Source organism: Bufo gargarizans, chromosome 3 (genome assembly GCF_014858855.1).
Source record: "Bufo gargarizans isolate SCDJY-AF-19 chromosome 3, ASM1485885v1, whole genome shotgun sequence".
Classification (NCBI taxonomy): domain Eukaryota; kingdom Metazoa; phylum Chordata; class Amphibia; order Anura; family Bufonidae; genus Bufo; species Bufo gargarizans.
The window spans coordinates 281,002,544-281,025,136 of NC_058082.1; the positions used below are offsets into that span (position 1 = coordinate 281,002,544).

General features: G+C 42.6%; 1 protein-coding gene across 3 annotated transcripts in view; it reads right to left on the reverse strand.

The window, feature by feature from the left end:
- Window positions 1-22,593, reverse strand: part of REPS2 (RALBP1 associated Eps domain containing 2) — a 118,230-nt gene that overhangs the window by 58,976 nt on the left and 36,661 nt on the right. For 2 of the 3 annotated variants that reach the window (XM_044287997.1, XM_044287999.1), the window contains exons 5-6: window positions 9,161-9,261; window positions 3,047-3,188 (exon numbers count right to left, since the gene is read on the reverse strand). In XM_044287997.1, the coding sequence (XP_044143932.1) occupies window positions 3,047-3,188; window positions 9,161-9,261 (243 nt within the window). The remainder of the gene's footprint in view (window positions 1-3,046; window positions 3,189-9,160; window positions 9,262-22,593) is intronic. The other variant, XM_044287998.1, reaches the window with a different exon arrangement.

Below are 22,593 nucleotides of genomic sequence, written 5' to 3' on the forward strand. Positions count from 1 at the left end.
CACCTCTGCTAACAATGTTGCATCGGTAGAAAAGGCTTACATTTTTGCGGCAGTATCAGAATTGGACCTCCGCTGATTGGCAAAAGTTTGCCTTTTCCAGTGAGTCAAGTTTTCTGCTTCACTGAACGGATGGCATGTCAGGTAAGAAACATCAGAGAACAAAGACCCTGCAACCATTGCTGGTAGAACACAAGCTGGTGGTGGCAGTGATATAGACTGGAGAGTGTTTTTGTGGCATTCTCTGTGCCCACTCATCCATGAGGAAGGCACTCTCAAGCGATTTTGGTATGAATCCATCCTTGCAGATCACGTCTGCCCATACATGCTGATTGTATTTGCTGGGGTGGGTGGGATCTTTCAATAAGACAATGCAACATGTCACATGTCTAGCAATATCGGACATTGATTGCAAGAGCATGGCTAATATTTCCAAGTACTATTCTGGCCCCCTAATTCCTCAGACCTCAATCATTGTCTTTGCTCTATAGATCCTCCCCCATGCACCCAGCAGCTGTGGGATGCATTGCAGTCAGAATGGCTCCAGATACCTGTGACAACCTACCAGGACCTTTTTGTGTCACTCCCAGCCAGTCTAGCTGCTGTCCACTCTGCACACGGTCATAAATAATGTGACTCGACCGTGTATAATTAAAGAGGTTGGCCAAAGGAGTTCAAAGGCATCTTACAATTACTAGTCTAGATTCCGTCTTCTGCCCTACATTAGCAAACTATGTCAAAGGCCAGACTAGTATAAGCCATAGAAATGTCTTATGAAAGAGTGCTCATGCATGTACCCTGTTTTCAGTAGAAGATATGGAGTTCTTGAAGCAAACTGTGAATTTTAGTAAGTTCTCAAAAATGATAGATAGCTACGGAAGCAGTGTAGCTTGTTCTGCTATACTGTTTGCGTAGCTCTTATTCACTACAATGGGACTTAGACAAACAACATAGCGCTGGCCTGCTAGGCTGTTTCCGTAAGTCCGGCCACCTGGGGCCAGCGCTTAGTCCCATATCGCTATGGTAATGGCAAGAAGGGACAACTCCTTTAAATTCTATAAATATATTTTTGTCATGACAAATGGTCACATGACATAATGTCACGGTCCCTCAGGTGACTGATGTCAGGAAATCAAGGAAATTGGCTGAGCGTGGAGGAATCTAACAGCCTCCTTGATTTCTCTTGATTCAGTGTTGGTAGGGTTAATGACCACTTCCCTTTTCTCAGCTGTTGCTCAGTGGTCAACACTTCTACCCTTTATAGTCTGACCCCACCCTTCTGACTATGCGGTAGATAGCTTCATTTGGGTTTGGCTGAGCTGGTGTGAGTTTGTCTCTGGTGTTCCTGCTCGTCCGTCTCTACATAAGTTAAGTGTTGCGTTTGTTTGTGTTTGTTATATTCCCTGTTGTTTGTATCTGGGCCTGAGACAGAGACTTCTATTCGTCCATCTGGGGAGGAACGGGTTGTCTCTGGTCCTAACCTTTTCCAGGGCCTTATAGGGATATAAAGGCCTAGGTATCCTGCATATGAATATTCCTACCTTCAAGGTCTATTCATATTGATAGATAATTAGGGCCCGGATTAGGGTTGTCTAGGAGGTGACCTGTTTCTTCCCTAGTTTCCAGGCCCAGAGACTGTTCCCCTTCCCTCCAGGGTTCAGTGTGGAGTTTCCCCCCACACTGATCGTGACACATAAGGAGAGCAGGGTACTGCTGAGGTCAACGATTGGCTGCAGTGGTGTCAAACAGGACGTTTACATCCGGGAAGTCCAGTGGAGCACCGGAGGCTGTGACGGGAAGCTAGAAGCCAGAGCAGTGAAGCAGGTTAGTATTCTTCCCTTCACAAGTTTGCCCAGTAGGATGAGGGAGGTGGGGGAGGTTTGCCAAAACATCCCCCTAAAGGTGCGCAACCTTTAATATTGGCAACTTGGCAGGAGATTATCTCTAAGACAAGCGATGTTGTATGGGTTTAGAATGGACAACACACAGCCTGAACACCGGCACATTATAGTTAATGAGCAAATTCCCATATTCGATTTTCCATAAAGACCATCGGCCTATGCAGAGAAAATTGCAGCATGTCTCATTTCAGTCTAATTTTGACTGCCCATTTAAGCGAATGAGTCAATGTGCGGCCCGCTACATAAATTGTCCATTATTTGCAGCCGGAACATGGACAGGTTTTCACATACCTCATGTAAACCCAGCCTTAGTTTCCAGCTGCCTCTTAAAAGCTGACAAATGGGGGATCACATGCTGCACTTTGAGGGTCAAACATGATATACAGTGTGCCACTGACAAGACTGGCTAGTCATTTATACCGAATATTCAGTCTAAATACTCCAGGACAAAGCAGTAGGGATCAGCCCTGTTTATATGCAGTATATATAGAACTTAGGGAGAGGGCATACTGGTGGAAATGATCAATCACCCTGTTTGGGTGAGGGGAGCACCCACTGGAGTCACGATTTAAATAGGTATTTAAATTTAAATAATCTACTATTGCACTGATTGTAGTAAAGACATAGGGGGAGATTTATCATTTATCATCAAAGGTGTGACTTTTTCAAAAATTGGCACATCTCCCCTTTTTCATCGTCCTCACCACTTTTCTAAAATGGTGGGAAAGGGGGCGCGGCCAGCTGCAGCGACAAATTTATCTTCATTGACGCCAGTTTTCTGGCGTAAATGAAGCCAGAAGTCTACAGCAGTTCTGAGATGGCTTAGATTTCTGGTTAGGCACACGGACTGCAGGAGTGTGCACCTAGTTTATAACCAGGTGTGAACCTCGTTATAAATTAGGCGCATTCTCTGGCAGCGCAGAAGACATCAAGACAGGTACAAAAGGCGCCAGTCTTGATAAATCTCCACCATTGATCTTCTCTGGTCAAAAATCGGTATAAAATACCTTCTAGGCAGACAAAGAAGTTTTAGTACTGGAAAGCAAACCACAGTACACCTAGTCCTAGGACATAACCCATAATACTGTAAAGAATTATCTGATTTCTGTGTAGGAAAGCACAAACAGCAAGCTATGGATCTGACTCACCAGAAATGAAGGAATTCAGGTCAGCTTGAAGGGTTTTAAACTGGTTGGTATAGTACTCTCGTTGTTCTTCTGTTATCCTCCAGGGGTCCTCGGAGTAACTCTCTGAAGTGTCCTGTGATTCTCTTTCAACTGAAAGTGACTGCTGTGAACAGAAATATTTTTAGAGATACTGCAGCATGAAGCCTCTAAAAATGAAATCACCAGGGATACACAAAAATAAAAAAAATGTAAAATGATATGAATCATAATTGTAAAATATATTGCTTTTAACCTGAGATTACATTGCAGTTCCCCTAAAATGTTTAGCATCACGCTATGCTTCAGACAGCCTATCAAGCATAGCTTGCAGAACAGGCTGAATGCACACATGGAAAACATACAGGCAGCCTTTAAATCTTCTTAAGGGGCCATACATAATAAGTAGAGATGAACGAATCAGCTTCGGATGAAACATCCAAAGTCGATTTCATCAAACTTCATTCTAATACTGTAGGGAGCAGGAGCTCCCTACAGTATTAGAATGTATTGGTTCCGATGAGCCGAAGTTATTGCTTTGCGAAAAAAATAATTTCTCAAACTCGGGTTTGGTTCCAAGTTCTTCGCAAAGCAATAACTTCGGCTCATCGGAGCCAATACATTCTAATACTGTATGGAGCTCCTGCTCGGTACAGTATTAGAACAAAGTTTTATGCGAATCGACTTCGGATGTTTCATCCAAAGTCGATTCGCTCATCTCTAATAATAAGCAACAAAGGGTTATGCCTAGGGTTGCCACCTGGCTGGTAAAACTCTGGCTTAGATGGTATTACCACCGAGAGGCCAGTGGTGATAATTAGTTTGAGCCAGCTGCATTAATTGCTAGTAATTTTCTATTCAGTAGTCAATAGAGTTTGAGATACCTTCTTGCTACTAATGGCTCTATCTCAGGCTGTATAGCAGCTCGGGTTGTGAGTTACTATCTATATCATGGTGTTAGCCATGATACAGCCAGAAACAGAACCTTAAGAAACCAGTTTGGGGAGCTATGCAGTTGCCTAAAGGCTCTATCTCCGGCTGTATGTGGGCTAGCACCACAATTCCAATTTTGGCTTAAAGTTTTGATTGTCAGCTTTAAAACAGGACCTCCTATCTCTAGGGGTTACACAGCCTGACATCAAACAGGTTGACGTAGTGCCCCCTCAATTAGGCCGATTAGGGTGGAGGAGAGGGAGTAATGTGGGAGATGCTGTCAGGTTGCAGGGGGAAAAGTAGGACCATACATCCTCCTCTCCCTGTGTACATCATCCTGGGGGAGGGGTAACATGGACTTTTGTGGATGTTACCAAATGCCCATAGAGAATACTTGCTGTTTCCCAGAAAACGACTGAGACGATGAGTGCTTGTTCATTTATTCACACCACTGCACCTAATTAGGCAGTTTGACGCCACAACCCAGACATTTACCATCATCTGGTTTACGGTATTAGGTATGCCACACCAAATACAAAAACATCAATAAAGTGTACATCTTACACTATCCCTATCTTGCCTATACAATATGTGGTGCATATCAAAGGCTGACCCACTTCTCTGGGGATACCTGTTACCTGCTACAGTAATCACAATAGCTATTATTCCTGGAAAGGAATATCTCATACATTTCCGATAGATGGAAAAGATTGCATGGGGCTGCATGGCACACTGGGTGGCACTGAAATAAATGTAAGGAATGTATTTTTTGTGGCTTTTTGGTTATTTGCTTCTTCACAAGAGTGCATTTTTGTCTCCAGATGGAGGCAGTGCCCCTTGTCTTTTGAGGGGGATTTACATAGAACAGCTTTTTACCATACTGTTTGTATGGGCCATTTATATATTTGTATAGGTTAATCATGTCTCTTAACAAGTCTAAATAAATTTAATTCTTTTAATTTACCCTCGTAGAACACATATGTTAATCAAACAGCATGAATTCATGCAAAACAAGTCACGTCTAAACATGCTGGGTTTCTATGAGGAGGAAAGTGAGAACCTGGATGTTGGTAATGGGGCAGATGTAATATACGTATATGGATTTACATTGGATACAGTGCCACACAAGAGCCTTGTGCTGAATCTCCAACTGTAGGGACTTGGGGACCAAATATGCACACGGGTGACTTTCACACTCGCGTTTGGTGCAGATCCGTCATGGATCTGCACAGACGGATCCGTTGAGATAATACAACCGCATGCATCCGTTCAGAACTGATCCGTTTGTATTATCTTTAACATAGCCAAAACGGATCCATCTTGAACACCATTGAAAGTCAACGGAGGACGGATCCATTTTCTATTGTGCCAGATTGTGTCCTAGAAAATGGATCAGTTTGGCTCAGTTTCGTCAGATGGACACCAAAATAGCAGCGTTTTGGTGTCCGTCTCCAAAGCGGTAAGGAGATGGAACGGAGGCAAACTGATGGATTCTGAGCGGATCCTTTTCCATTCAGAATGCGTTAGGGCAAAACTGATCCGTTTTGGACCGCTTGTGAGAGCCCTGAACGGTTCTCACAAACGGAAAGCCAAAACGCCAGTGTGAAAGTAGCCTAAAGAGCTGGTTATAGAATGGACCAAAATGATCATTCATCGGGTGAAATTTAACTACGAATGATCGTTTTAGCTGACTGACAGATCATTATCATCAGAAAAGAAGTCCTCTGTGTGTAATATTTTCGTCCAATACTTGGATGAATGATCTTTTTTTATCAAAGAAAGATTGTTCGTGGACAAAAGATCTTTCTTTGAAATAACATTCCTAGAAAGAGCTTTCATCCATTGCCCGGTTTGACAAGAACATGTATGGGCAGCTTGAAAAAGTGTAATGGCCATTATGGACTAAAATGTGTATGGTCGTATCTAGGGATGAGCGAATCGACTTCGGATGAAACATCCGAAGTTGATGCGCATAAAACTTTGTTCTAATACTCTACTGAGCAGGAGCCATATATACATTATTTAAAGGGGTTATCCTCTGATTCATGTGAAACAGACATCACAGAGTACATGACAGTCTCTTTCTAACAAAGCTAGAAACAGCCATATAACTCACTTGGATCTAGAGTAACCCCAATCCATTGCTCCAATTACTCTGCTAGATTCTCTTCAGGCTGTCCAATTCAGAGGGCATGCCCTTTCTGCTGCAGCTCTCTCCCTCTAAGGGCTGTTTCACACGAGCGGATACCGTGTGTGACATCCGCTGCGTGAATGACAGCCAAGACCCGATGCAGACTGCAGAGGCACTGAGTATTAACATGATTAATAATGCTCCGTGCCTCTCTGTGATCTCTTTACTACGAAATCACAGTGAGATAAAGTTGTCACTGTGATTCCGTAGTAAAGAGGTCACAGAGAGGCACGGAGCATTATCAATCATATTAATGCTCCGTGCTTCTGCAGTCCGCATCGGGTCTTGGCTGTCATTCACGCAGCGGATGTCACGCACGGCATCCGCTCGTGTGAAACAGCCCTAACTGTCACAGCTTCTAACAGTAGATATGGGTGGTAGCAGTAATCAGATGGAACTGAGCATGTGCGACCATCTCAGTAGCTGTCGGTATAATGAACTGGAGCATTTTGTAACAGAAAATAGATTACTCATTTTTCATGCCGAATTATATCACAATAATACATTCAGCCCCTGTTGCTGCTACAACTTTTCATTTGTAGCAATACCTGCACCCTTAGGCTAGTTTCACACTAGCGACAGGGGAGTCCGGCGGGTGAACAGCTAGTTCACGTGTGCCCCCGTACTGCCGCTCCATCCCCATTGATTATAATGGGGGTGGAGTTCTGGTGGCAGCACGGCAGCGCACGGTGAGAGGCAGCCGGACTAAAAGAGCGACATGCAGTACTTTTAGTCCGGCTGCCTCTCGGTGTGTGCTGCCGCCAGAGCTCCGCCTCCACCCCCAATATAGTCAATGGGGACGGAGCGGCAGTACGGGGGCACACATGAACTAGCGGCAGGACGGATCCGACAGGCTGTTCACCTGCCAGACTCTCCTGCCGCTAGTGTGAAACTAGCCTTAGTTATCCTTGAGTATCTTGAAAAGCAAAATGAAGTCTTCCACAATAAAACTGATCACCACACAGACTATTTTTGTATTTGAATGAACTGACTTTGCAAAATTCTTAAACGGAAATAGTAGGAAAATTGTGTTTGGGCAATAAAACAGGAAATTCACACTTATCAGGCTACGTGCACAGGGTGTGGATTACACTCATTTTTTTCTGTGTGGATTTTCATATGGAAAAACTGCAGCATAATACAGTACATGCAAAGTGTATGATATTTGTCAAATCTCATTTACATTTTCTGTTTTTTCAGTCCACGCAGAAATTGACCTGCAGTACGGATTTTGAAATCTGCAGCATGTCAATTGTTTGTGCGGTTCTTTTGTGCAGATTTCACCCTTTTCAATGTAAAGGAGAGCAAAATGCATCAAATCCACACCATAAACAATGAGTAACACATGGCGTTTTTGGTGCAGATTTGGTGCGGAAACACAAGGAAATTTGTGTGAAAATTCTGTAAGACAGCCCGCACCCTTAGGGTGCTGTCACATGGCAGATTTTGCTGCACAAATTTTCTGCGACTGAAAATTCTTTTCATTCATTTGAATTGGGCCATCTTGGCAGCAAGCTTGAGGATTTCTAAAAAAAAAAACCTTTTAAGGAAATGGAACCGATTTTCAGTTGCAGAAATGTTGTACAACAAAATCTGCCACGTGTGAAGGTATCCTAAATCTTATATTAGACGGGTAGATAATCTTGCAGATCATCGCGAGAACAAGCGGTCGTAGTAATGCTCATTAGCGATGATCTGGCAGTGTAATTATGCCGCCGATAACCCGATGAACGAGCAAATCGGAAACTTTCAGCAGGTTTAAAAATCATCGTTTGCCAGCGGCAGATGGTGCTGTCTAATCACGATCTGCTGCCGGCAAATGATTCAGTATGGGGATGAGCGATGGCATCAGTGATCACTCCTTCCCATACCATGGAGGGGATCACTGCATGTAATAGCAGCGGTCTATTCTGCTGACAAGCAGGCGATCGCCTGGATGATCTACTTGTCTAATATAAGCCTTAGGTTCTGGTCACATTTGCTCTGGGTTCCACAGGGATTCGGGTGTTTTTGATGGGAATAATAAGATGGACTTCATGAGAGTAGTGTGAACAGAGTCTAAGAAGAAGTAGAAGAAACATAACCTTGATTGATAAGCTGTGATCATTATCTGCAGAACTTTACAATCAGGTAGAACAGCAATAAATGTCTTTCCTCCTGGATGTTTAGGTGCATGTTTATAATTCAATAAATCAATGTAGATTCACTCTGGATTTACCCCATTCTGTTTATAAGGATCAGTATAGCCTCCCTTTAATCCGCTCTATGAATGCCATGGCAATGCATGATCCATAGTACAGTATATGCATGGAAGTATATCTCCATAATTAGCTATATATCACATTTTACACTGATATTTTTTACAATTAATTCAGCGAAGGTTCAAGCCTTCTGTAGAATGCAAGCTGCGTGCTTTGTGTGACTACATATTAGATGTCTATAGCCACTGCTAATGCAAAGGATCACTATAAGAGGTTTTTAGATTGACAGTTTTAACAAAAGACTTAAAAGTATAATTTCATATTTCCTGCATTTTCATAAGATCTAAGGAGGTGATGGTTAATTAACCCTTAGTAGTCTGGGTGACTATATAATACATATACAACAACTTTATCCTTTTCATAGCAATGATTTTGCGGCACCCTGTGCTCTGCGGTCATGAGATATATAGTTAAATGTGATAATGACAGCAGGCAGAGGTGATGGATGCATTGCTAGTCACAGCCTACAGAACAGATCCGTATTTGCGGCTGCAATTTTCACCTCCAGCCTTCTTCTTCCACAGTCTGATTCAATCTTTACATTCCAGCAGCAATTATTTATAATGGTGGATTCCTAGAAAACTGAAAAGCAAAAATCCAGGTGCTGCAGTTTTATGACAGCACGCTATGGAGGGAGCAGGGGACCCTCATACTATACATACGTATGCAGCATAGGCTATGGAATCTAGACAGGCTTGAAGGAGATGTCCTTACCCGGCTAATAGAAGACTGCAGAGGGGCAGGTTGCTTTCCATAGTTCACCGGCAAGTGTCCATCCTGCTGAAGTAGAGCAGGTTGTCTCGTCTCGTATGCTGCTGCAGAGAGGGAATAATAAAGAAGAATCGGTCATGTGACTCCCAGGCTGCTGTTGCATGGTTACAAGGCTCCGAGTGGTAATTAACGGAATTTAAAGCAATAGAAGGCTGCTAAAAGTCGCTTAACCAGTTCAATCCTGGGACAACGGAATTTTAAGAATTATAGTGTTTATAAATAAAAAAAGACATAATAGACACAATAGTATAATACTAAATATTATATGTATTTCATGGAATTTTTTGTATGTGATTTATAGATTTATATACAGTATATATATATATATATATATATATATATTACAACTGCAGCACTTTAGGCAGTGAACTATTATCTTTAAGAAGTAAACCCCAAAGTCCGAAGGGGCATTCCAAGTGCCAGCCAACACCGTCGTTTGGCTGGAATCCCACATATCATTTTTGTTGCAGTTTTATTGATCAGTGAAAATTACAAGTGATTGCACTCAATACGTCCTGAATATCCAGAAAAAGCTTTCACTGCCGAGATGGAAGGACTTTTTAAGATGAGGGATAAAAGGGTATGTTCCCATCTGCGGCACTATATCCAGCAGAGCAGCATGCTGGATTTTGCTGGATCTGGCACTGCCAGAGTCTACAGATCACCGCCAGATCCCTATTGACTATAATGGGTTCCAGCGATGACCGGGCTGCTTTCTGGCATACATACTGGGTTTCGGCTGAACAAAAACCATTTAATGCAATGGTTCTTGTCTAGCCATCAGCCGGCATTTGTGTCAGATCAGGCATGCCAGACATGTGAACGTAGCCTAAGGTCTCATGCAGACAAATGTATTTTGTTTATGTGTCTGCTCCTTTTTTTTTTTTTGCGGATAGGATGCAGAACCACTCATTTCAATGGGTCCGCAAAAAAGTATGTCTGTTCCGTGGCCCCGCAAAAAAGATAGAACATATCCTTTTCTTGTCCGTTTTGCAGACAAGGATAGGCTTTGTTACAATGGATCTGCCGAAAAAATGGATGCAATACGGATGCTAAACGTCATTCGCATTTTTTGAGGATCCGTGTTTTGCAGACCGCAGAACACATACAGTCATGTGAATGTAGCTCATCCGTGTTCTTTCAATTAAAAACTATTTTCCATCGATGTTGAATCCGTTTTGTATCCAACTTTGTTCCGTTTGTCCGCTTTTTAACATCCCTATGGCATCAGTATGTCATCTGTTTTACATATTTGTAAGAAAAAAAACCCGGAGGAATGGCAATTCAGTGTTTTTCCAGCATCAATTTGTGAAAAACGGACTACATACAGATGTAATTTGTGTGCCGTCCATTTATTTGTCATGGATCCGTTAACTTGAATTGTGCAAGTCTAGTGTGAACGTCGGACCAAAATAGTGCATGTTGTGACTATTGCAAGCGTTGCCACCCCTGATGGATTACAGGGTGGTTGTAATCCCTGGAAATGAGCAGTGGATAATGTGATGGAAAAATGAATCCAGCCAGCAAAGGAGGCAATATGGACAATCACAATACATTAGTAAGTGCCTTGTATCAACTTTCTCTACATGATAAATGTCATTTCCTGATGTGACACAAACACTTTACGGCCTCATACAAACAACTGTATTTTGCATCCTGTCTGATCCACATTTTTTGCAGATAGCACATGGAATCATTAATTTCTAAGAGTCCACAAAAATAAAAAAGGATGAGGGGCAATCACCCAGAAACAAGGTCGAACATTGACTTATAGGATAGCTGCCTTACATCTGCCGGCATTAGAGGTAGAGCTTGTTAAGAGCTCATTTGCATCCCTTCTTCCCAGAATTCCAGAGGAGCATGTAGGGCCTATATAAGCCTCCTCAAGTCAACAAAGGCGTTCTCCACAAGGAGAGATAGTGACTCCCAAATCCTGACTTAGGGCTCTGACCCAGTTACGCCCAGGCCCGCTTTTGCCATGAGTCGAGATGAGAATCTCGCTTCAGGCGGCATTGGCACAGCCTGTGGCCAATGCCCCCCTTGCCAGTAGCACTGTACTTTTCCTTTTATAAGATGCAGTGCATCTTATAAACGGAATACTAGTGAGCACTTCCATTATGGAAGCGCTCACTAGTATGCAGGACGCGGGGTGAGAAGTGCTGTACTTACCCCTCCTCCTGCTTGCTCTTCTCAGGTCCCGCACTGCTGTGTCCTGGCTGCCTGCAGTCTCAGGATATACAAAGCTCTCTACGACCTGATGCTGCAGAAGGTCAGGTGACAGCAGCGGGGGCCCTGAGAAGAGACCGGGGAGACCACCGAACCAGGAGAGGAGCAGCGGAGCAGGAGAGGTAAGTTAATTTATTTTTAAGTCTGATCTGAGGTCTCATATGGGGGGTCTGGAGGTCTGATATGGGGGAATCTGAGGTCCAATGGGGGGTCTGAGGTCTGAAATGGGGGTCTGATTGTGGGTCTGTAAGTCTAATGGGGGTCTGATATGTGGGCCTGGAGGTCTAATATAAGGGATCTGAGGTCTAATGGGGGTCTGAGTTCTGACAATGGGGGTCTGTAAGTCTAATGGAGGCCTGGAGGTCTAATATGGGGGTCCTGGAGGTGTAATGGGGTCTGGGAATCGAATGGGGGTCTGGAGATCTGGTCTGAGTTCTGATATGGGGGTCTGGAAGTGTTATAGGGGTCTGATATGGGGGTCTGGTCTGAGGTCCGATATAGGGGTCTGGAGGTCTAATGGGGGTCTGATATAGGGGTCTGGAGGTCTAATGGGGGTCTTATATGGGTTCTGGAGGTCTGGTCGGAGATCTGATATGGGGATCTGAGAGGTCTAATGGGGTCTGGACTGAGGTCTGATACATGCAGGGTTTGGTCTGAGATGGGGGGGTTTCTGACATGAAGGGCTAATGGGGGTCTGATATGGCGTCTGATATAGAGGTCTAAAGAATGTCTGGTCTGAGATGGGGGGTCTCATCTGAGGTTTGATATGGAGGTCTGATCTGAAAGGTAAGGGGGTATTTTTTGTAATGGCGCACTGCTTGGAACCAGTATTTTCAGTGGGACTGTTTCTGCAGTATAGTATTGGGGAGCACAGCGAACACAGTATTGGGGTGGCAGGATGGGGTGTTCAGAAGGTGAGAGGATGACGGAAAAGTTTGTCAAACTCTGCAGAGAGAAGAGATGGCTGAAAGAAATCATCATGGTGGTCTGGTCTGACAGGAGAAGATGAGGAAAGAGAACATCTACTTATAAGTAGAAGTCACTGGATGTAAGAGGTACATATACCCTGTATGTTCTATAGGGCTGTATATAATGTTTTCCAAGTATGACTTTAAAGGGAATGTCTGCTTATTATATTTTTTTGGGACGAGTGTTGCCCTCTCTTCTCTGTTTACCTACTCATCACTGCAAATGCTGTGGTGAGCAGGTGAACAGAGCAGAGAAAACTGCTCTCATAGCGCTGCCTTCTTTCAAACAGCCGATTTTGGCATGTAGGTGACGTTTCAATTTTTACCTCAGGCACAAAGCACTGAGGGAGGGAGAAGGGGGAGGAGGGGCGGCATTTAATTTCAAGCTAGAATCGGCACTGGTTAAGCCAGTACTCTCTGCTCTGCACTGATGAGCGCCAATCACCCTGAAACAGCTGTCTGCAGAAGAGTTGCTGGCTTATTTATCATCAAAGTCATATCTCAACCTAGTTAAAGGGTTGAACATCGACTTATAGGATAGCCTTAGCTGCTGTACATCTGGTGGAATTAGTAGCAGAGCTTGTTAAGAGCTTATTTGCATCCCTTTCTTCCCAAAAATAAAAACAGAGAGCACGCATATGTAATCCATGTGCTTTAGGCATCTGTATGTTCGTTCCCCAAATTATAGAACATGTCATATTCTGGTTCGCATTGTGGACAAGCATAGTCATTTCTAGTGATGGGAGTGAGAAAAATGCTGATTGCACATGGAAGGCATTTACAGATATGCGGTTTGTGGACCGAAATACAGATATGGCCATGTGCATAAGGCCTAAAGTAGACTTTATGAGGAGAATGGTTTCATGTCTGTTTTTATACCTTCGGATTGTTTGTACTGTGTTCAGGAAGAAAGCTTCCTGTGAGAACTTTTAAAGCTGACACCATAGGAGTGGCATTGTTTCCTCAGATGCTTTCTATTTTTACTTGGAAAGTTCTTATTTTCTTGTACTGCATTTCTATAAACACCAGATACTGAGAAATGACAAGTACACTTCTTCTATGAGGCAATACCACTATAGTAATCTTATAAGGGGAAAACATCATTCTCTACATTGCTGTACTGTCATTGTGGACATTCCTAGAAAGCTCTTCGTAGCATACAGTAGCAAGAACACTACAGGATGATCAAAATAAAAGTAAATCATTGAGATCCAAAGTACAAATTCAAGGTAATAGTGTGGATATCAGTTTATACATATCAAGTTCTAACAATAAAATTTGAAGTTTATAATCTGTACATATGGAAATCTATATTCTATATCCTGCATTTAGCCAGGATTAAAAATTTGATGAACTATCCCCAGAATAGGTCATCAATATCTGATCGGTGGGGGTCCGACTCCCAGCACCACCAACAATCAGCTGTTTATAGAGGCTGTGGCGCTCCAGCGAGTGCTGTAGCCTCGTCTCATGTGTAGCTCAGTCCCATTCAAGTATATACAAAGCACAGCCCCTATCCATTGTACACCATTGTGCTTGGAATGCTCTGAGGAGGCCACAGGGTTCATCGGACTATAGGGCTATATCATGAACCTGTGTTGGTTGGATCTGTAATATGGAATCCATCGATTCTGATGGGTCCTTATTGTACTTCTATGTGTCTTTGATATCATACAGTTTTTAACACATCCTCACAAAAAAAATTGCTGAATGTACAATGGCAAGATTAGTGACTAAGACACTATGCTCAGCAAAGTACATGAGGCTTAAAGGGCATCTGTCAGCAGATTTGTACCTATCAAACTGGCTGACCTGTTGCAGACAGTACAGTGTAACAGCAACGCCCCCGTTGCTCCTAGAGGCTCATTTGCATATATTAAAACATTTTACTCAGCAATGCGGGCACATATGAACATAGGACCAACACAGATGTCTTCAGCTGCCAAGCACATAGGTCAGCCAGTTTCATAGGTACAAATCTGCTGACAGATGCCCTTTAAAGGGGCTATCCAAGTTTCTACTCAGTTATGAAGCAGTTTGAACTCACCAATATTATATATAAATCTTAGTATACATTAAATACATGACCCAGTACACCCAGCACTGCTCTGCAGGTGCAGAGAGAAATAAAGGGGTTTTTCGAGACTTAAATACTGATGACCTGTCCTCTGGATAGGTCATTAGTACTGTATCTGATTGGTGGGGGTTCAACACCCAGCACCCCCGCCGATCAGCTGTTTGAGAAGGCAGCTATGCTCACAGTAGCGCCGCGGCCTTCTCACGGCCTTCTCACAGCTTTCCCCAAGTAATGACACGTTCACTGGTCACATGGCCTATGCGCAGCTCACCCCCATAGAAATGAATGGGGCTTAGCTGTGATACAAAGCACAGCCTCTGTACAACGTATGGCGCTTTTCTTGGTGCGCTGAGAGAAGGCCATAGTGTCTTCTCAAACAGCTGATCAGCCGTGGTCCTCGTGTCGGACCTCCACCGATCAGATACTGATGACCTATCCAGAGGATTCTTGCCTTACTGGTAAGAATGTGGCTTAAATAGGTGTTTATTTAGAGATAAGGTTTATTAGATGACTGGCACAAAGTGAAAGTATGATTCACACAGATAGAACAGGTAGACAGTTAACCCTTTGTGACAGAACAGCTGAATATTTTTAATCAAATGTAGACTTTGAATAATGGGAATAGCTCACTCCTGTGTGATAGGGACCAGGTGCTCTAGTCCTTAAACTGTATCACCCATACAGGAAAAAAATATTACAAACAAAGAAATATTGTGGACTGGCGCTCTGTATGTGTGGATAAAAGCCAATGATGTATACAATATAAAGTGATCACATTCGTTTAATGGTTGCTAAAACATTAAAATTCCTATAAAAACACAATAATAGTACAACAAGCTACTGTTATCTAAATGGATGGGGGTCTGAGGTATAAAATAGCGCAGACAAATCAGGTATTTTCTGTCCCCAATTGTGGAGTATTCCTTATGGGAATAGAGAGTCCTGTTTGGTCTCAAATTGTTGGTAATTGTCCAGACTCAATGTCCATATAGCAGTGTGAAAGTGCTATTTTGCATTAAATGGAGCTCTATGTGGGCTCAAGAGTCCCGTTTAGTCTCGAGTTGCTGGCAAATGTCCGGACTCAATTTCAGCGCAACAACAAGAGTGCTCACTTGCACTATGTAGAACCCTACGTGGGTCTTACCTTCTCCACGATCGAGGAAATAAATCTTAAGTTGCGGTCTTCCAAACCTGAGTATCAGTGTACGCTGCTGTGTTAGAATGTCTCCAAACTTTCCACACGGACGCCGGCAGGTCACGTGGTCTAGTGCTACGCTGTAGTGTGTGATTCACCACACAAGGTATCGTGGGTATTGGAGCCGAGATTTCGAATATAGAAGGTTGGTAGAATCCGGAGCGCTCCGTTCATTCGAAAATCAATCGAAAATATCCTTCAGATTTTTGTAATCATAAACGTAGAGGCCTCTTTCTTATGTCCAAAGAAAGGGAGTAGTATGCTGTTCACGCCAGACGCGTTTCGGGGACCTCTTACCCCTTCCTCAGTGGCAGCTGCCACTGAGGAAGGGGTAAGAGGTCCCCGAAACGCGTCTGGCGTGAACAGCATACTACTCAGTGGCAGCAGTGGCTGCCACTGAGGAAGGGGTAAGAGGTCCCCGAAACGCGTCTGGCGTGAACACACTACAGCGCAGCACTAGACCACGTGACCTGCCGGCGTCCGTGTGGAAAGTTTGGAGACATTCTAACACAGCAGCGTACACTGATACTCAGGTTTGGAAGACCGCAACTTAAGATTTATTTCCTCGATCGTGGAGAAGGTAAGACCCACGTAGGGTTCTACATAGTGCAAGTGAGCACTCTTGTTGTTGCGCTGAAATTGAGTCCGGACATTTGCCAGCAACTCGAGACTAAACGGGACTCTTGAGCCCACATAGAGCTCCATTTAATGCAAAATAGCACTTTCACACTGCTATATGGACATTGAGTCTGGACAATTACCAACAATTTGAGACCAAACAGGACTCTCTATTCCCATAAGGAATACTCCACAATTGGGGACAGAAAATACCTGATTTGTCTGCGCTATTTTATACCTCAGACCCCCATCCATTTAGATAACAGTAGCTTGTTGTACTATTATTGTGTTTTTATAGGAATTTTAATGTTTTAGCAACCATTAAACGAATGTGATCACTTTATATTGTATACATCATTGGCTTTTATCCACACATACAGAGCGCCAGTCCACAATATTTCTTTGTTTGTAATATTTTTCATCAAGACCAAGATTTTTAGCCCAAAATGAGTAAAAATGAAATAATTAAAAAAATTGCCCCCGAAGGTGTACATAACCTTTAAAGTTCCTTATAACGATATACTTGGATACCAAATTTTTTTGCTGCCTGCTTCCAATCCTACGGAACCATAAGGAGCTGAAAGCATTATGCACTGCAATTTTGGGCATGAATAATCCAAAGTATGACTTTGTCTCATATTTTTAGTGATATTCATAATGTTGTTTCATCAGTTTTTCTTTCCGAAGATATTTTTATTAAACCCAGTATAAGCATAGGCAAAGATGAAGGAAGATACAGCCTGCAATCATGTGTGTATCAAAGGCAGATGTTGATTGTTATTGCCCCCTTTATATCAGGATATCAGTCTGAGGTCCAGGATGAAGGTATAGAGGGACATTTAAAGAAAATGTGTCACCAAATTTGTACTATTACGTCACATGTTGGGAAACGGTTACAAATATGTTAATTATAGAAAAGTTATTTAAACAGTAGGTCATTTTTTTCCGATGGCACATTTCCTTTAAAGTAGTCACATTAAAAGGTTGTTTAAAATCTCAAAGACCCAGAAGAATTTGTGAATATAAATTTATAACACTATTTAAGATTTATCGCACACTACAAGATCTAAACAATCTACACCAGATGTGCAAGGTTGTTGTTTCATAGGAGTCAGCAGAATATCTTAAAAAAATTCATGTTGAGAATATTCTCCTACAGTCTTTCCTACTGTTGCTTTTTCCTTTTTTATTATGCACAAAACATTTTTATGGTCGGTACATGGTAACAAATAAAAAAAAATAGTAGATAAGAACTAAATAGCTTTAGTGTATAAATCACTTAATACTGTACAGCACATGTCGTACCCAGCTACAGGGGAAAGACTAGTCAGTCCACTTAACGACTTTGGAACACAATGAACATTATGAATAAGTGAATAAACTCAGACTGACAGAATCCTTTAATATTGTAATTACTGGAGGAAATGGAATAAATGCTTCCATGTTGTAATCAAATCATAGATTGATAAGTTCAAATGACACTATAATTAGTATATTTCTTACGTGCATGGGCCTGCTGTTTGCTATATAGAAAGCCTACAAAAACTCATGTTATGTTTACTACTGTATTATAGGCTGGTAATTTATATATGAGACACAATAAACATTATTGAAGTCCAGTCTCTTGTAATTTAGAGAAAGGGACATCTGCATGCACACTGATGAAAAAAATGCATTTGCCTTTCCAAATACATTAAAATACATTTGTGAGAATAAAGTTTCCCATTGTGGCGAACACTGGGTTGGCATAGGGAGTCAATTTTTTATTTTACTCACTTATATAGCACTGCTTGCTATCTCCAATAGAGCTCACAATGTATGTTCTCTATCAGTAAGTCTTTGAAGTGTGGGAGGAAACCAGAGTACCCGGAGGAAACCCACACAAACATGGGGAGAACATACAAACTTCACTGACATTGAGTGAATACATTTTGAATTTATTTTGGAGTGCTGCCTTCGCCCTATTCATTGGTCGTTCAGTTAGGACTGGATTCTTTCTCCCTGGAGGCGTGCACCCCCTTTTTCTTTCAATTTTTTTGCTGTGCCGCTCCAACTGTATGTTTTTGCTGGATCAAACTCCATGCAGATGTTGTCCTTGGTTAGATTCAAACCTAGGACCCCAGCACTGCAGGGCACCAGTGCTAACCACTGAGCCACCATGCTGCCCTGGAAATGCTCCCTAGGCAAACTGGTATATAAAATATCCCTCCTCAAGAAGGATGTATAAAACTTGGAGCTTTCTCATATAATATTGCTTGGGTCTTGTTGAGTTGGGCTGAAACGTTGCCACTGGCTGAATAAAGCTTTTTTCCCTAAGCTGCCTCATCTTTGCATATGGATAGACAGAGACAGGTACATACTTTTATGTGTTATTCGTAAAACTAATTTTTATCTATATTATTAAGGAATTCTGCAGTAATAGAGAGGGAGTTGTCAGGATCCCTATCCGTTGGCCAGAGCAGGATAGCAGTTACAAAGAATCTTTCTCTCTTTGGAGGACGTCCTGCATTACACCTACAACCCATTGCTTTAAATGGGAACTCATTTTTAAAGGTGTTTTCCGGTTACACAAAAAAATAGATAACACCATCACTGACCCTTGCTGCATTATATAAATCAGAAGATAAAGTTCTGAGTGCTTACATCCCAGCGCAAGACTCATGGGGAGTGAAGGTAACATCAGGTGTCTGCCTCTCCTTCCCCTCCTTCTCCAGTTGGAACATCAGAAATGCTAATGAAGCAGAATACTAATGAAACTGTGCTGGATATGTGTTGGGGGAAGGACCCTCTTCCAGCACATAGACTTTTAATAAAGAAATTATTAATAAGGATTTGAACTGCAGACCTTCTGCATGAGAGGCAAAAGAGTTACCATTACACTACAGACCTGTTATGTTGGAAAAGTCTCTGCCTAAAAAGCTAATTTCTTCACAGGCATGTCACTAAATAAGTAGTTTATTACCAAAATGAAGGGCAAAAAACATTTACCAATCACCATAAATAATGTGTTCGTTATATTGTACAGCTAATTATGGAATACCAAATACTGTTTTGTGATATTTCATACAGTCATGTGAAAAAATTAGGACACCCTTTGAAAGCATGTGGTTTTTTGTAACATTTTTAATAAAAGGTTATTTCATCTCCGTTTCAACAATACAGAGAGATTAAAGTAATCCGACTAAACAAAGAAAACTGAAGAAAAGTCTTTTCAAGATCTTCTGTAAATGTCATTCTACAAAAATGCCTATTCTAACTGAGGAAAAAGATAGGACACCCTTGCCCCTAATAGCGAGTGTTACCTCCTTTGGCTGAAATAACTGCAGTGAGACGGTTCTTGTAGCCATCTACCAGTCTTCGACATCGGTCTGAGGAAATTTTACCCCACTCCTCAATGCAGAACTTTTTCAGCTGTGAGATGTTTGAGGGGTTTCTTGCACGTACAGCCCTTTTCAAGTCACCCCACAGCATCTCAATGGGATTCAAATCTGGACTTTGACTTGGCCATTCCAGGACTCTCCATTTCTTCTTTTTCAGCCAATCTTTGGTTGATTTACTAGTATGTTTTGGGTCATTGTCATGTTGCATGGTCCAGTTCCGCTTCAGCTTTAATTTTCTAACTGATGGTCTCACATGTTCTTCAAGCACCTTCTGATACACAGTAGAATTCATCGTGGATTCTATGATGGTGAGCTGACCAGGTCCTGCTGCAGCAAAGCAGCCCCAAACCATGACACTTCCACCTCTATGCTTCACAGTTGGTATGAGGTTCTTTTCTTGGAATGCTGTGTTTGGTTTACGCCAAACATGTCCTCTGCTGTTGTGTCCAAATAATTCAATTTTGGACTCATCTGTCCAAAGAACATTATTCCAGAAGTCCTGGTCTTTGTCAACTTTATCTCTGGCAAATGTCAGTCTGGCCTCGATGTTTCTCTTGGAAAGCAAAGGTTTCCTCCTTGCACACCTCCCATGCAAGTTAAACTTGTACAGTCTCTTTCTGATTGTAGAGGCATGTACTTCTACATCAACAGTAGCCAGAGCCTGCTGTAGTTCTCGAGATGACACTTTAGGGTTTTTGGAGACCTCTTTTAGCATCTTGCGGTCTGCTCTTGGGGTGAACTTGCTGGGGCGACCAGTCCTGGGCATGTTGGCAGTTGTTTTGAAAGCCCTCCACTTGTAGACTATCTTCCGGACAGTGGAATGGCTGATTTCAAAATCTTTTGAGATCTTTTTAAATCCCTTCCCAGACTCATAGGCTGCTACAATCTTTTTTCTGAAGTCCTCTGACAGCTCTTTTGCTCTCACCATGGTGCTCACTCTCACTTCAACAGTCAGGAGCACACCAAACTAAATGTCTGAGGTTTAAATAGGGCAAGCCTCATTCAACATGCAGAGTAACGATCTACTAATTATGTGCACCTGGTGTGATATACCTGTGTGAGATCTGAGCCAATTTAAGAGGGAATACATGTGAGGGTGTCCTATCTTTTTCCTCAGTTAGAATAGGCATTTTTGTAGAATGACATTTACAGAAGATCTTGAAAAGACTTTTCTTCAGTTTTCTTTGTTTAGTTGGATTACTTTAATCTCTCTGTATTGTTGAAACGGAGATGAAATAACCTTTTATTAAAAATGTTACAAAAAACCACATGCTTTCAAAGGGTGTCCTAATTTTTTCACATGACTGTAGTAAATATGTTACAAAAACTGTAAAGGTTTCTGTTTCATTCAACTTTGCAGAAAATTGTGTTTTACCATAAAAGAAAAAAAGTTTTTTTTTCTGCCATAACTTTTACTAAAAAGATTGTGTTACAGGTGCCAGTGAGACTCAAACTCCAAACCTTCTGTATAGTAAACAGGTTCCTTACCTACTCCTCTACAGAAAAGATCTGCTGCAACACGAATTTTTTTATGCTAGTAGTATACTTGTTGTGTTAGTCATAATATAAGTAATGTTCATGTGCATACTTCAGATCATGAACATATTATTTATAGTCATTGGTAAACAGCTTCAATAAAGAAGGGTGGTGGGGCACAAAGTTTGCCTGTATGGAGCCCTGAAATTTACGATGACAACCCTGGATCCAAGCCTGCTTGAAACTCTACTGGAAAAAAACCCACCCTAAGGCCTCATGCACACGGCCGTTGTTTTGGTCCACATCCGAGCCGCAGTTTTGGCGGCTCAGATGCGGACCCATTCTCTTCAATGGGGCGCAAAAGATGCGCCGTTCCGTGGCCCCGCAAAAAAAATATAACATGTCCTATTCTTGTCCGCACTTTGCGGACAAGAATAGGCAGTTATATTAAAGGCTGTCCGTGTCATTCTGCAAATTGCGGAACGCACACGGACGCCATCCGTGTTTTGCAGATCCGCGGTTTGCGGACAGCAAAACACACAACGGTCGTGTGCATGAGGCCTAAGGGTACTTTCAAACTTGCGGCAGGACGGATCCGACAGGCTGTTCACCCTGTCGGATCCGTCAATCCGCTATTTCGCTGTGCCGCCGGACCGCCGCTCCGCCCCCATGGACCATAATAGGGACAGAGCGGAGCTCCGGCGCAGTACGGCAGTTCGCGGTGAGAGGCCGACGGACTAAAAATTCGGACATGCAGGACTTTTATTCCGGCGGCCTTTCGCTGTGCACTGCCGTGCTGTGCCGGAGCTCTGCTCCCCCGTCCCCATTATAGTCAATGGGGACGGAGCGGCAGTCTGGCGGCACGGCGAAATAGTGGAAGGACGGATCCGACAGGGTGAACAGCCTGTCGGATCCGTCCTGCCGCAAGTGTGAAAGTACCCTTAGGCACAGCATCATTGCTGACATGATGCCTACAGGGCAGGGTCCAGGTGCATAAAACCTTGCACCTGAGAGTCAAGATCACTGATGATGTTGTGTCTAGAAGGCCGAGCCTTACAAGCCTTGCCATGCCTCAGATGTGGACATGATGGCATCGGGATAGGGAACCAACACAGTGAAAAATTTCAAGTGACCATGATGGAGTACAGGAAAACAGGGCACTACAGATAAACAATCACTATTAGTAAGTGATAACATGTGTTGTTTCCTGTCAATTGATGCAGAAAGTTGCGAGACTAGAATACCCCTTAAATTTTTCCTGCAGTGGTACTGCAAGCAAATTGAACACAAGACACACTGTTAGGTTTCTCCACAGATAACAGCTGATTGCTGGGGGTTCCAGCAGTAGGAAACTTTATGATCAGCTTATTGTGAAGGGATTTTTCTAGCAAGAGATTGCATAAAGTGGAGAACTCCTTTAGGCATAACTACAATCT